This window comes from Hemibagrus wyckioides, linkage group LG03 (assembly GCF_019097595.1).
Source record: "Hemibagrus wyckioides isolate EC202008001 linkage group LG03, SWU_Hwy_1.0, whole genome shotgun sequence".
Classification (NCBI taxonomy): domain Eukaryota; kingdom Metazoa; phylum Chordata; class Actinopteri; order Siluriformes; family Bagridae; genus Hemibagrus; species Hemibagrus wyckioides.
In genome coordinates this window covers 1,712,646-1,727,645 of record NC_080712.1, presented here as the reverse complement: position 1 = coordinate 1,727,645, position 15,000 = coordinate 1,712,646, and the positions used below count along the sequence as shown (strand labels likewise).

The 15,000-nt window shown below is 46.2% G+C and overlaps 2 protein-coding genes across 5 annotated transcripts in view; one reads left to right on the top strand and one right to left on the bottom strand.

Moving 5' to 3' along the window:
• anp32b (acidic (leucine-rich) nuclear phosphoprotein 32 family, member B) overlaps positions 1-7,422 on the top strand; it is a 9,060-nt gene extending 1,638 nt beyond the window's left edge. Inside the window, exons 2-7 of the mRNA XM_058383304.1 lie at positions 1,688-1,837; positions 1,928-2,050; positions 2,193-2,379; positions 2,454-2,575; positions 6,663-6,726; positions 6,813-7,422. Coding sequence (XP_058239287.1) covers positions 1,688-1,837; positions 1,928-2,050; positions 2,193-2,379; positions 2,454-2,575; positions 6,663-6,726; positions 6,813-6,889 — 723 coding nt within the window. The 3' untranslated portion in view covers positions 6,890-7,422. The remainder of the gene's footprint in view (positions 1-1,687; positions 1,838-1,927; positions 2,051-2,192; positions 2,380-2,453; positions 2,576-6,662; positions 6,727-6,812) is intronic.
• Positions 7,423-12,468: 5,046 nt separating this feature from the next.
• coro2aa (coronin 2Aa) overlaps positions 12,469-15,000 on the bottom strand; it is a 40,411-nt gene continuing 37,879 nt past the window's right edge. For all 4 annotated transcript variants that reach the window (XM_058383286.1, XM_058383277.1, XM_058383295.1 and 1 more), the window contains 2 exons: positions 14,851-15,000; positions 12,469-13,867 (listed from right to left, as the gene is read on the bottom strand). The exon at positions 14,851-15,000 is cut by the window's right edge and continues 128 nt beyond it. In XM_058383286.1, coding sequence (XP_058239269.1) covers positions 13,745-13,867; positions 14,851-15,000 — 273 coding nt within the window. In that variant the 3' untranslated portion in view covers positions 12,469-13,744. The remainder of the gene's footprint in view (positions 13,868-14,850) is intronic.

The following is a 15,000-nucleotide window of genomic DNA, read 5'->3' as shown; positions in this document are numbered from 1 at the left end:
AAACCCGCCGCAAATGTTCCTGTGGTGTTTGTTAGCACAGCTAGCTCAGTTTCGCCATATTGTCTCTGTGGAGGAAGAAAGCCACTCTCTCCATCTTTACTAATATCTCTCTCTCTCCGTCTTTCTCCCAGTCCCCGCGGTGTGAAACGGTCTCGAGCGATCGTAACGTCGAGATTTAGCTTCTAGACCAAACAAAAAAAACACAGTTCGCAGTTAAAGCGAGAAATAAACGGGTTTTCTGTGGTATTGAAGAGTGAGTGTGTGTGTGCGCGCGCGCGAGATTCTTTAATGCTGCTTCTGAAAGAGTAACACACACACTGCATTTCCCCATTCACATCCTGTGTGTGTGTGTGTGTGTGTGTGTGTGATTTTGTCATCAGTTTTTAGGTAATAAATGGATAAAATTCCAGTTTAAATGGTGTTTCTGTATAAATGATCACAAACATTTTCCCATTACACTGAGGGATCTGAGTAACTTTTATATTTTTAAAAGCACAATAATTCATATAAACACCACAGGATCTTGAGTGTTCATTTAAAGCAGGTTGTTTAGGTGAGACGTGAACATTACCCAATTTTCCTGAAATTTAGTCCAACATGTTTGGGTCCTGGGGGTCGTCTACTGCAAAATCTTTTTCTTCATCTTTTTATGATTATCGTTATTACTGTATTTAATATCTACTCATATAGCAATCAGTGATCATGAAACAGTTTTCTAACAAGATAAGTTTTCACAAAAGGAAATCTCCTGTCCTAAAAATCTAGGAAACAAAGTTTTTGAGCTTCGTCTCTGACTGGAAGGAGTCTCCAGTGTGAGAGCTTTGGTCAACTTTCTGACCAGTCGGAGTCCAGAACCCAGCAGCACTGTGGTGTAGTGCAGAAATATAAAGTTTATAAAGGACGTATCACGGGATTCAGGTTAAAGTTTGTGAGTAAAGCCCTGAAGTTCAGATGTTTTATCCAAAAAAATGAAATTGTAAAGAGAAAAGGAACCCTGGGCTCTAGAGCTTATTTCAGTGTTTAGTCTGTGAGCTGTTTCAGTAAACAGTAATGGTTATAAGCTCCGTTTGACGCGTTAATGTCACCTTCACACTGCAGCGCTAATGTCAGCAACCACATGGCCTCGGGAAAACGTCTTACTGAGATCACCCTTCACCAAAAAAAACAGAGATACACAGAGAAACACAGAATTATTATTTTATTTTTTATTTTTTTAATGTTTTTTTATATTACATATAAATGTGTGTATTAATATTTATTTAACCAAAATGATCTTGGAATATTTAATATTGAAGATATAAAAAAAATACATAAATATGTTTAGAGTCTCATTTACATCAAACACGAGAAATATTAGAAAGTATAATTAAGAAATAACTAAAATTAAAACTAAAACTGCCTCTAGACCAATCAGACGGTCCCTGAGCGGTCAGTGTGAGGTGTTTACTGTGAAGGATTTTGATAGAATTGTCCTGGAGCTAACAAGTAATAGAAGCTAATAGCTAGCAGTTTAGCATTGTGTGCACTTCACACTTAGATCACACTTCAGTGTCCAGTATCGACCTCTTTCCCTCTGACCTCCTGAAATCTGCCCATACCTAATCATTTGCATAATTATCCTGTCGAATATTAAATTCTTGTCGGCCGTGTCAGAATTGCCTTATTGTTTGTTTGTTGTTTGTCTCAGGTGCAGGAACTGGTTCTGGAGAACTGCAGATCGAACGAGGGGAAGATCGAAGGTCTCACAGCGGAATTCGTCAATCTGGAATATTTGAGCTTGATAAACGTGGGATTGATCTCTCTGTCCAACCTACCCAAACTCGCCAAGCTCAGAAAGGTCTGGCGGCCATTTTGTGTCCACTGCTCTACTATTTAACTGCAGGGTGAAATTATTAAAGAAAACCTGTTCTATGTTTGTTTATTGCAGTTGGAACTCAGTGATAACAGAATCTCCGGCGGTCTGGAGGTTTTAGCGGAGAAACTGCCGAACCTGACGCATCTAGACCTGAGCGGAAACAAACTGAAGGACATTAGCACGCTGGAGCCTCTGGTTTGTGTCCGCCTCCTCATTTAAATATGCAATTAACCACACATCTGTCTGTAACATGCCTGTTTGCTACAGTGCTAGTTTTTTTGGTCAGTGATTGTCAATAATTAGCATGGCTAATGCTAACTTCCTGTGCTGTGTCTAGAAAAAACTGGACCACTTGAAGAGTCTCGATCTGTTCAACTGTGAAGTGACCAATCTGAACGGCTATCGGGAGAGCGTCTTCAAACTGCTGCCTCAGCTCACTTACCTGGACGGATACGACGCAGAGGACCGAGAAGCTTCCGACTCGGACGGAGAGGTGGACGGTGTGGACGAGGACGAAGACGAGGGTGATTCTCAGCTCAGGCTTTTCTCAGTGTGTGTGTGTGTTGGTGCTGTCGCTGATCTGACCTGTGTTCTTCAGAGGGGGAGGAGGAAGAGGAGGAGGACGGTGAGGAGGAAGACTTTGATGAGGAGGAGGATGAAGACGAAGATGAAGATGAGGTAGAAGGAGAGGAAGACGATGAAGTCAGTGGAGAAGATGAGGTGAGTTACAGTGTGTGTGAGTGTGTGAGAGCGAGCGTGTGTGTGAGAGCGAGCGTGTGTGAGAGCGAGCGTGCGTGTGTGAGAGCGAGCGTGCGTGTGTGAGAGCGAGCGTGCGTGCGTGTGTGAGAGCGAGCGTGCGTGCGTGTGTGAGAGCGAGCGTGCGTGCGTGTGTGAGAGCGAGCGTGCGTGTGTGAGAGCGAGCGTGCGTGTGTGAGAGCGAGCGTGCGTGTGTGAGAGCGAGCGTGCGTGTGTGAGAGCGAGCGTGTGTGTGTGAGAGCGAGCGTGTGTGTGTGAGAGCGAGCGTGTGTGTGTGAGAGCGAGCGTGTGTGTGAGAGCGAGCGTGTGTGTGAGAGCGAGCGTGTGTGTGAGAGCGAGCGTGTGTGTGAGAGCGAGCGCGCGCGTGTGAGAGCGAGCGCGCGCGTGTGAGAGCGAGCGCGCGTGTGTGAGAGCGAGCGCGCGTGTGTGTGAGAGCGAGCGCGCGTGTGTGTGAGAGCGAGCGCGCGTGTGTGTGAGAGCGAGCGCGCGTGTGTGAGAGCGAGCGCGCGTGTGTGTGAGAGCGAGCGCGCGTGTGTGTGAGAGCGAGCGCGCGTGTGTGTGAGAGCGAGCGCGCGTGTGTGAGAGCGAGCGCGCGTGTGTGTGAGCGAGCGCGCGTGTGTGTGAGAGCGAGCGCGCGTGTGTGTGAGAGCGAGCGCGCGCGTGTGTGAGAGCGAGCGCGCGTGTGTGAGAGCGAGCGCGCGCGTGTGTGAGAGCGAGCGCGCGCGTGTGTGAGAGCGAGCGCGCGCGTGTGTGAGAGCGAGCGCGCGCGTGTGTGAGAGCGAGCGCGCGCGTGTGTGAGAGCGAGCGCGCGCGTGTGTGAGAGCGAGCGCGCGCGTGTGTGTGAGCGAGCGCGCGCGTGTTTGAGTGTGTGTGTGTGTGTTTGAGTGAGTGTGTGTGTGTGTGTTTGAGTGAGTGTGTGTGTGTGTGTTTGAGTGAGTGTGTGTGTGTGTGTTTGAGTGAGTGTGTGTGTGTGTTTGAGTGAGTGTGTGTGTGTGTGTTTGAGTGTGTGTGTGTGTGTGTGTTTGAGTGAGTGTGTGTGTGTTTGAGTGTGTGTGTGTGTTTGAGTGTGTGTGTTTGAGTGTGTGTGTTTGAGTGTGTTTGAGTGTGTGTGTGTGTGTGTGTGAGTGTGTTTGAGTGTGAGTGTGTTTGAGTGTGTGTGTGTTTGAGTGTGTGTGTTTGAGTGTGTGTGTTTGAGTGTGTGTGTGTGTTTGAGTGTGTGTGTGTGTTTGAGTGTGTGTGTGTGTTTGAGTGTGTGTGTGTGTTTGAGTGTGTGTGTGTGTGTTTGAGTGAGTGTGTGTGTGTTTGAGTGAGTGAGTGTGTGTGTGTTTGAGTGAGTGAGTGTGTGTGTGTTTGAGTGAGTGAGTGTGTGTGTGTTTGAGTGAGTGAGTGTGTGTGTGTGTTTGAGTGTGTTTGAGTGTGTGTGTGTGTGTGTGTGAGTGTGTTTGAGTGTGTGTGTGTTTGAGTGTGTGTGTTTGAGTGTGTGTGTTTGAGTGTGTGTGTGTGTTTGAGTGTGTGTGTGTGTTTGAGTGTGTGTGTGTGTTTGAGTGTGTGTGTGTGTTTGAGTGTGTGTGTGTGTGTTTGAGTGAGTGTGTGTGTGTTTGAGTGAGTGAGTGTGTGTGTGTTTGAGTGAGTGAGTGTGTGTGTGTTTGAGTGAGTGAGTGTGTGTGTGTTTGAGTGAGTGAGTGTGTGTGTGTGTTTGAGTGAGTGTGTGTGTGTGTGTTTGAGTGAGTGTGTGTGTGTTTGAGTGAGTGTGAGAGCGAGCGTGCGTGTGAGAGCGAGCGTGCGTGTGTGTGTGAGCGAGTGAGTGTTTGAGTGTGTGTGAGAGCGAGTGAGTGTTTGAGTGAGTGTGTGTGAGAGCGAGCGTGTGTGTGAGAGCGAGCCTGTGTGTTAGTGAGCGCGTGTGTGTTAGTGAGCGCGTGTGTGTTAGTGAGCACGTGTGTGAGAGCGAGCGTGTGTGTTTAGTGGCGTGTGAAGCGGCGTGCGTGTGTGGCGGCGTGCATGAAGCGGCGGCGGCGTGTGTGTGGCGGCGGCGGCGGCGTGTGGGGCGGCGTGCGTGAGTGTGTTTGAGTGGCGTGTGTGTGTTTGGCGGCGTGTGTGTTTGGCGGCGTGTGTGTGAAGCGGCGTGTGTGTGTGAAGCGGCGTGTGAGTGCGTGTGAAGCGGCGTGCGTGTAAGCGGCGTGCGTGTGTGAAGCGGCGTCGTGTGAAGCGGCGTGCGTGTGTGTGTGAAGCGGCGTGCGTGCGTGTGAAGCGGCGTGCGTGTGAAGCGGCGTGCGTGTGAAAGCGGCGTGCGTGCGTGTGAAGAAGCGGCGTGCGTGCGTGTGAAGCGGCGTCGCGTCGCGTGTGAAGCGGCGTGCGTGCGTGCGTGTGAAGCGGCGTGCGTGTGTGGCGAGTGAGTGTTTGAGTGAGTGTGTGAGGCGAGTGAGTGTTTGGTGAGTGTGTGTGAAGCGGCGTGTGTGTGAAGCGAGCCTGTGTTAGTGGCGCGTGTGTTGAGTGGGCGTGTGTGTTAGTGAGCACGTGTGTGAAGCGGCGTGTGTGTTAGTGGCGGCGTGTGAAGCGGCGTGCGTGTTTGAGTGGCGTGTGAAGCGGCGTGCGTGTGTGGCGGCGTGCATGAGGCGGCGGCGGCGTGTGTGTGGCGGCGGCGGCGTGGGAGCGGCGTGTGGGAGGCGGCGTGCGTGAAGTGTGTGTTTGAGTGGCGTGTGTGTTTGGCGGCGTGTGTGTGTTTGGCGGCGTGTGTGTGAAGCGGCGTGTGTGTGTGTGAAGCGGCGTGTGAAGTGCGTGTGAAGCGGCGTCGCGTGTGAAGCGGCGTGCGTGTGTGAAGCGGCGTCGCGTGTGTGAAGCGGCGTGCGTGTGTGTGAAGCGGCGTCGCGTGCGTGTGAAGCGGCGTCACGTGTGAAGCGGCGTGCGTGTGAAGCGGCGGCGTCGCGTGTGAAGCGGCGTGCGTCGCGTGTGAAGCGGCGTCGCGTGCGTCGCGTGTGAAGAAGCGGCGTCGCGTGCGTGTGAAGCGGCGTCGCGTCGCGTGTGTGAAGCGGCGTCGCGTGCGTGTGAAGGCGTCGCGTCGCGTGTGAAGCGTCACGTCGCGTGAAGCGGCGTGTGTGTGAAGCGGCGTGTGTGTGTGTGTGAGCGGCGTGTGTGAAGCGGCGGCGTGTGTGTGAAGCGGCGGCGTGCGTGTGAAGCGGCGGCGTGCGTGTGAAGCGGCGGCGTCGCGTGTGAAGCGGCGTGCGTGTGTGAAAGCGGCGTGCGTGAAAGCGGCGGCGTGTGAAGAAGCGGCGTGTGTGAAGCGGCGGCGTGTGTGAGCAGCGGCGTGTGAAGCGGCGTGTGAAGCGGCGTGTGCGTGTGTGTGAAGCGGCGTGCGTGTGTGTGAAGCGGCGTGTGTGAAGCGGCGTGTGAAGCGGCGTGCGTGTGTGAAGCGGCGTGCGTGCGTGTGAAGCGGCGTCGTGTCGTCTGTGAAGCGGCGTCGTGCGTCGCGTCTTGCGAAGCGGCGTGCGTCGCGTCTGAAGCGGCGTGTGCGTCTTGAAGCAGCGTCTGCGTCTTGAGCGAACACACACACACGTCACAAACACACACACGTCGCGTCTTGAAGCGGCGTCGCGTCGCGTCTCAGCTCTCACCTGCGTCGCGTCTGTGCGTGCGGCTCTCACGCTGCGTGCGTCTGCTCTTGCAGCCCAGCCTTCGCGTCTTGAGCGAGCTGGCGTGCGTGTGAGCGGCGTCTGTGTGAAGCGGCGTGAGGCGTCGCGTGTGAGTGTGTGTGTGTGTGTGTGTGTGTGTGTTTGAGTGTGTGTGTGTGTGTTTGAGTGTGTGTGTGTGTGTGTGTTTGAGTGAGTGTGTGTGTGTGTGTTTGAGTGAGTGTGTTTGAGTGAGTGTGTGTGTGTGTGTTTGAGTGAGTGTGTGTGTGTGTGTTTGAGTGAGTGTGTGTGTGTGTGTTTGAGTGAGTGTGTGTGTTTGAGTGAGTGTGTGTGTTTGAGTGAGTGTGTGTGTTTGAGTGAGTGTGTGTGTGTGTTTGAGTGCGAGTGTGTGTTAGTGCAGAGAAAACTAATTTATTGTGTGATTTCAGGAGGAAGACTTCGGTCAGGATGGAGAGGTGGATGATGAAGATGAGGATGATGAAGATGATGAAGGTGTGTGTGTGTGTGTTTGCAGCAGTGTGTTTATTAGAGGATGTTGGTAATGTTTAAACTGACTCTGATCATCGCTCTCCTCACAGAGGAAGAAGTTACGAAGGGAGAGAAAAGGAAGAGAGAAGCGGACGAAGATGAGGATGACGACGACGATGATGAATAAAATCCAAATGGCCAATCAGCTTCCTCTCCTCCTCCTGAACCCCACCCTCCTTTTTTTTACGCACTGACCTCAGTTGCCGCCCCCCCCCTTCCCGTCTGTATTTCTTCCCCAGTGGGGATGAGACTGTACCGCATGGGCGGGGCATGTGGAACCGAGAGAGAGCGCTATTGGTCAGTCTACTCATCATTCCACATGTTCAAAACTCCAAACCCTGCCCATGTTCCACCCAAGCCCAGCCCCTTCCCCCGTGTGTGTGTGTGTGTGTGTGTGGACTTTTGGGATCTAGTTTTGGGTCTGTGCTTTTAATATTTTGTTGGAGAACTGTTTATTTTTTTTCTTATTTGTTTTTCCCCATATTTTTATTTTTTATTTTTTTCCACTTTCTCAATAAGAATATCGCTATAGCAACCGTGTGACGAGCGAGCCATCATTTTTAGCGTGGCGGCTCGTCACGCACCTCAGTGTCACTGCTAAATTTTTACTTTCTGTAAGACGAAGAATACAAACTTTGTAAATAAAATGACATTTTGTGCTTCGCTAGTCCTCTGATTTCATTGGATTTACACCATCACCTCCACCGGACAGCACTGACTCCGCCCACCACCTCTGACCTTTACATTCTATCTCTACATTAACAAATCGGTGTGTTACTGACTAAAGTGTGTTGGAGTGAAACATGATAGTGTGGTGTGATGAAGCTGAGCCACTGAGAACATCCTGAAGGTGATATTTTTCCTTTAACAGCACAAGCCCTGGTGTTTTATTCCTCTTACACCACACTCACTCACCAACACCTAATTATACTGGTACTAAAGAACGACAACATACTTTTTATCCGTTTGCAGTTACGTTATAGTGTTGGTGTGATAAATTAGTTTATATCACTTCCATTATAGCAGCTGTAAACACTCATTCTCTCAGCAGCTTCTCTTTATTCTCTCTCTCCAATTTAAGAAGATAATCTCAGATTTTCATGTTGCCATAGAAACCCCAAAGAAGCGTATACTCCCCTCTGACTGATACACAGCACTGACACTGGAGACTCCTTTCACACGATACACTATATTTTTTTATCCATCAATGGAGTGTGTGCTGCACACGTCCCTGTGACTGAGCTGTTGCTATGGAAACGACAGCGTATTATAAAGTGTGATTTGCAGATACACAAAGTTTTCCTGCAGTAGAGTGAGACAGAGAGCTGTTAGAGAACAGACAAATTATTAAATTTAATTATTAAACTATTTTATCCCTTTATCACTTTTACTGCATAAAGGTCAGAAATCTACTGATAATTAACGGATTATTGTTGAAAGGGACACGCTGAAGTTTAGAGTAATATAATGAATATTTAGAAGTGCCTTTATTCAGCTGTGTTCATGACGTCATCGTTAAGCAGAGTTGCCAGGTTTCGGTAAATACCCCACATTAAAGACCTGCACACTGGAAATGACACCGAACACACAGTAAAGGTGTGAAGTATTTGACTCGTATCTCTGAAGAACAGACTTTATTCACTTAAACCAGGGATGTCCAGTTTTATCCAGAAAGGGCCGGTGTGGGTGCAGGTTTTCATTCCAACCAAGCAGAAGCTATACCTGATTCCAACTGGCTAATCAGTAGATCTTGGCTTTCAGTAGACTCAGGTATATCTTCTGCTCAGTTAGCATGAAAACCTGCACCCACACCGGCCCTTTGCGGATAAGATTGGACACCCCTGAATTAAACGATCCCCTCTCTGTAATAGAATGAACAGGACGAGTGACGCTCTACATCATCAGCCCTATTTTACGGAGGACGAGAAGTGCAGGACACAATGACAAATCCAAAAACAAGGATGATCCAGATAAAGAGGAAAAGCTAGGTATAGTGTGTGAATGGAATTCTTCCCTCTGATTGGACGAGACATCGGTCACTCAGGATCTACAGGAAGTCCAGCAGGCTGCAGCAGTAGAAAGTGGATTGGTGTGTGTATGAACACTGCTCTGCTCCTCTACATCCTTTAATCTGGAATAGTTTGGTCTTGTCTGGTCAGTGTTTATAAAGCATCAAAACTTCTTTTGGGGATTCAGGAAGTGTTTAATATCCAGGAAAGAGAAACTTAAACCCACGACATGAGACTAAAGACAAGATTTTCTAAGAGGAGGACTGAGAAGAGTTTTATTTGTAACATTCAAGGTCTTATTTCTCTTCTGAATCTTCTCCATCCTCCTGGGAAACTGACAGACTGAGTCACCTGCTGTTTTACTCCAAATGTCTGGGATTTTCTGTGCTCATGTCACCTCACAGTGGGAGGAAAAAGACGTTTATCTGCTGCTACTCGCTGTGTTCAGGCTTGTATTGTAGGTGGAAGTGTCTCTCCCTGGATATTAAACACTTCCTGAATCACTAAACAAAACAATCGATGCTTTAGGAGAACGTACACTTTGCCTGGTCAGTAAAAACTCGACTACACACAGCCAGGGAGAGCATTTCAGACGGAGAAAGAAATAAAATTATTAATAAAAGTAAAGAGATCCTGCAGGCTGATAACTGGAGCCGTTAGAACCAGGGCTACAGGGATAAAGCTTCAAACACACACACACACACACACAAGGTCTACTTTGACTTTCCTATAAATATTTTCCACACATGATTAGTTTAATCACTGAGAGTTCCTTAAAGATTTAATAAGACAAACATCAGGGAAGGAAACAGCACCTGCTAGAAACTCGCTCCTCCTGTGCTGATGTTCTTACTCTCCTGATGCAAGAGTTTCTTAATCTTAATCAGCTGTGTTTAGTTCAATCTGGCAACCCACTCATTAAAGGACCTCTGTCCTCTGCTCCTCCCCCTAGCATGGGGCAGTGTGATTCCTGTCCCCTGTGGGCCTCTATTGTCTGTCCACCACAGTGGTATCTACACACCATTACACAAAACCCCAACACAACAGTGTGTACACTTCACAAATTCTACACATTAGGGCGGAGCCAGAATAAACAACAACAACAACAACAACAAACATAAGAAACGAGGCAAAGACATGAGTTGTTCCCAAACACGCACTGTAATTGAGATGAGACACACTACAGCAGTGAGCAAGTACAGTGTGTGTGTGTGTGTGTGTGTGTGTGTGTGTGTGTGTGTTTACATCAACAACTTTACAGGTACACAGCAAATCATAGAACAGTTTAAAAAGCAACTTGAGAGGAAAGACGTGATTTCAGTCCAGGTTTCTCTTTCTCACTCACACACACACACACACACACACACACACACACCCTTAAAGCTTTCTTTTAAACATATGGCTTTTGTTCAGATGTGTGTTACACTGTGTCTGTCAGTGTTGTGATGTGATGAGTGTTTGCAGTTTCATCATGAATGCATAAAACATCATCTTCATCATCGTTTAGTGCTGAATAAACACCTAGAGCGCTGCACTGACTCTCAGTCTTTACTCTCTTTAGTGCTGAGTTTAAGTCATCGATTCAGATGATGATGATGATGATGATGATGATGAAGTAGAGAGATGAAGAAATGAAGGATAACTCAAAAGTGGCACAGTTTTACACACTACACTGCATAATGAACTTCTACACACACACACACACCTCAGTGTTTATTATTCTAAGTTTATTATATTATTATTATAAAGTTCTAGTGTTCATTAAACTCCACCCTCCACCATCATACTGAGATATCTGTCACGTGTTCAGGGATTCTGGTGAGAGTTTAGTGGATCTTCACACATTCAGGAGCAATTAGCATTTTTTATCATGCTGACGTCAAAGGGGGCGGAGCTAGAGTTATTACAAGACTCAGAGGCTCAGATACACAATGATATATGAGACAATGAGCATGATGATGTTTAATGATGTTTGATAGTGTTGATGATGGTGAAGTTGGTGTTGAAGTTGGTGTTGAAGTTGGTGTTGAAGTTGAAGTTGGTGTTGATGTTGAAGTTGGTGTTGATGGTGTTGAAATTGGTGTTGAAGTTGGTGTTGAAGTTGGTGTTGGTGGTGTTGATGTTTGTGTTGATGTTTGTGTTTGTGTTGAAGTTGATGTTGAAGTTGGTGATGTTGGTGTTGATGTTGGTGTTGATGTTGAAGTTGGTGTTGAAGTTGGTGTTGATGTTGGTGTTGATGGTGTTTGTGTTGGTGTTGATGTTTGTGTTGGTGTTGATGGTGGTGTTGATGGTGGTGTTGAAGTTGGTGTTGATGTTGAAGTTGGTGTTGAAGTTGGTGTTGATGGTGTTTGTGTTGGTGTTGATGTTTGTGTTGGTGTTGATGGTGTTGATGTTTGTGTTGATGTTGAAGTTGGTGTTGATGGTGTTGATGTTTGTGTTGAAGTTGGTGTTGATGGTGGTGAAGTTGGTGTTGATGGTGGTGTTGATGGTGGTGTTGATGTTGGTGTTGATGTTGAAGTTGGTGTTGATGGTGTTGATGTTGGTGTTGATGGTGTTGATGTTGATGGTGTTGATGATGGTGTTGAAGATGGTGTTGATGGTGTTGATGGTGTTGATGATGGTGTTGGTGGTGATGATGGTGTTGATGATGGTGATGGTGTTGATGATGGTGTTGATGGTGGTGTTGATGGTGGTGTTGATGGTGGTGATGATGGTGGTGATGGTGTTGATGATGGTGATGATGATGGTGTTGATGGTGGTGATGGTGATGGTGGTGTTGATGTTGGTGTTGATGATGGTGATGTTGGTGTTGATGATGGTGATGATGGTGTTGATGATGGTGTTGATGTTGATGGTGTTGATGGTGGTGATGGTGGTGATGATGGTGGTGTTGATGTTGGTGATGATGGTGATGGTGGTGTTGATGTTGGTGTTGATGATGGTGATGATGGTGTTGATGTTGATGGTGTTGATGTTGGTGTTGATGATGGTGATGGTGTTGATGATGGTGATGATGGTGTTGATGTTGATGATGGTGTTGTTGATGTTGGTGATGATGGTGATGGTGGTGTTGATGTTGGTGTTGATGTTGGTGATGATGGTGATGGTGGTGTTGATGTTGGTGTTGATGATGGTGTTGATGATGGTGGTGATGATGATGGTGGTGTTGATGGTGGTGTTGATGTTGGTGTTGATGATGGTGTTGATGATGGTGGTGTTGATGTTGGTGTTGATGGTGTTGATGGTGTTGATGTTGATGGTGGTGATGGTGGTGATGATGATGGTGATGGTGGTGATGATGGTGGTGATGATGGTGTTGATGGTGTTGATGATGGTGGTGTTGATGTTGGTGTTGATGTTGGTGATGATGATGTTGGTGTTGATGATGGTGATGATGATGGTGTTGATGATGGTGTTGATGATGGTGTTGATGTTGGTGTTGATGTTGGTGATGATGTTGGTGTTGATGATGGTGTTGATGATGGTGTTGATGATGGTGTTGATGATGGTGATGATGATGGTGGTGTTGATGTTGGTGTTGATGTTGGTGATGATGATGGTGTTGATGATGATGGTGGTGTTGATGTTGGTGATGATGATGGTGATGTTGGTGTTGATGATGGTGATGGTGGTGATGATGGTGTTGATGATGGTGTTGATGTTAAAGAAAGCTGAAGTTTTGTAAGCTGTGTTCTGAATAAAGGACTAAAGCACCGCTGCATCACTCTCATTAGGAGTGAAAACCCAACTGCACCACCATCAGAACGGCATTGTGGGTAATGTAGTTAACTAAAGTGAAAACAGATGATATGTTAATGATAAATATTAATATGTAAATGTTTTAGGGCGGAGTTTTGACTGTAACTGTGTTCTGAGTGAGGAATAAACACTACAAAGACCAACAGGGTGGTGTTATAAAGCTGTTATTAATGAGCTTTTGACTAGCGTGAAGTGCTAATAAAACAAGTGACACCTTAACACACAGACACACACACACACACACACACACACAGATTAAAGTAATTCTCTACAGATGAAAAAAAACAGTCATTAATATAGTCTTAAATTATTACAAATATTTAAGTAGTGAAAAAAATGGAATAAAAATAAATGAAACTAATGATAAAAAATAAAATAAGTGAATATAAAATAAAAAATCAATGTTTTAGAAACAAATTAAAGGTTAAAATTGTGTTTTATTTTAAAACTCCAGTGTGATTTAACTCTCAGAGTATGTGTGTGTGTGTGTGTGTGTGTGACTAAAAACTAATCATTATATTAATAATATGAACATTATTGCAGGATCAGTGCTGGACACGAGTCTTAATCATGACTATTTTAAATATATTCTTTTTTTCTAAAATGTGTAGAATTAAAGCAACCCAGAGGTAAGGCGTGGCTCAGGGCAGTGAAGACTAAACCCCGCCGCTGCTGCTGCTCTTTAACAACATTATTCAAATCTTCAGCTACAAATCCAAACACAATCACTTCTCTTGGGGTTTTTTGGTCATTCTCTTTTTAAAAAAAAATTAAAACATAAAGAGGAAAATTAGAGAAAAATAAATAAGAGAGAATTAAAGTGTGTCACTGTGAGAGACCCGTAACTTTATCATACAGCAGTTTCACTCACATTCAGAGTGTTACACAATCATCATCATCATCATCACCACCTGGGGATTAATTAACTCACACACACACACACAAATGAACTGAATGCATTATCCAAGACAGGCACATAATCTCTTTTTTCCCCAAAAAATAAAAATAATAATAAAAAAGATTAAAAATCACATTGCATAGCTGTGAGGCGTAAAAAATAAAAACCTAAACTAAATAATGATTAAACACACAGCCGTACAAAAGTGACGCAGTGTTTCATGATTAAAGCAGGTTTAGGCAGCTTGAGGTCCTGTGTGTGTGTGTGTGTCTGTGTGTGTGTGTGTCTGTGTGTGTGTGTCTGTGTGCGTGTCCCCTCAGCATGAGTTCCTGACGTTTTTTATCTCAAGCTCAAGCTGCTTTATCCGAACATCTCTCTGACCGAGAAGCTCACGGAGCCGACGGATCTCCTCCTGCTGCTTATAGTAAACCTGCAGGAGCTACACACACACACACACACACACACACACACACACACACACACAGACACACACACACACAGACACACACACACACACACAGACAGACACAGACACACACACACACAGACAGACACACAGACAGACACACACACAGACACAGACAGACACAGACAGACACAGACAGATACACAAACACATTAAACTTCATGTAACAATATATACTGTATGTATAAAAACAACAACATTATTAAGAATTAGAATTATATGTGTCTGTGTCTGTGTGTCTGTGTCTGTGTGTGTGTGTCTGTGTGTGTAGTACCTCATTTTCAGTTTTTGGTGGTGAACAGAGTGTGTGTGTGTGTGTCTGTGTGTGTGTCTGTGTCTGTGTGTGTCTGTGTCTGTGTGTGTCTGTGTAGTACCTCATTTTCAGTTTTTGGTGGTGAACAGAGTGTGTGTGTGGGTGTGTGTTTGTGTGTGGGTGTGTCTGTCTGTGTCTGTGTGTGTGTGTGTGTAGTACCTCATTTTCAGTTTTTGGTGGTGAACAGAGTGTGTGTGTGTGTGTGTGTGTGTGTAGTACCTCATTTTCAGTTTTTGGTGGTTAACAAAGTCTGTGTGTGTGTGTGTGTGTGTGTGTAGTACCTCATTTTCAGTTTTTGGTGGTTAACAAAGTCTGTGTGTGTGTGTGTGTGTGTGTGTGTAGTACCTCATTTTCAGTTTTTGGTGGTTAACAGAGTGTGTGTGTGTGTGTGTGTGTAGTACCTCATTTTCAGTTTTTGGTGGTGAACAGAGTGTGTGTGTGTGTGTGTGTGTGTGTGTGTAGTACCTCTTTCAGTTTTTGGTGGTTAACAGAGTGTGTGTGTGTGTGTGTGTGTGTGTAGTACCTCATTTTCAGTTTTTGGTGGTGAACAGAGTGTGTGTGTGTGTGTGTGTGTGTGTAGTACCTCATTTTCAGTTTTTGGTGGTGAACAGAGTGTGTGTGTGTGTGTGTGTGTGTGTAGTACCTCATTTTCAGTTTTTGGTGGTGAACAGAGTGTGCTATCTCTCTGGCCGTTAGCGATGGTCTCAGAGAAGTTCAGCTCCTTCTTCTCCCCTTTCTTCATTTCACTCCTTTCCTCCTCCATGTTCCTCTGGTGCTCAGTGAAGGTCAGCTG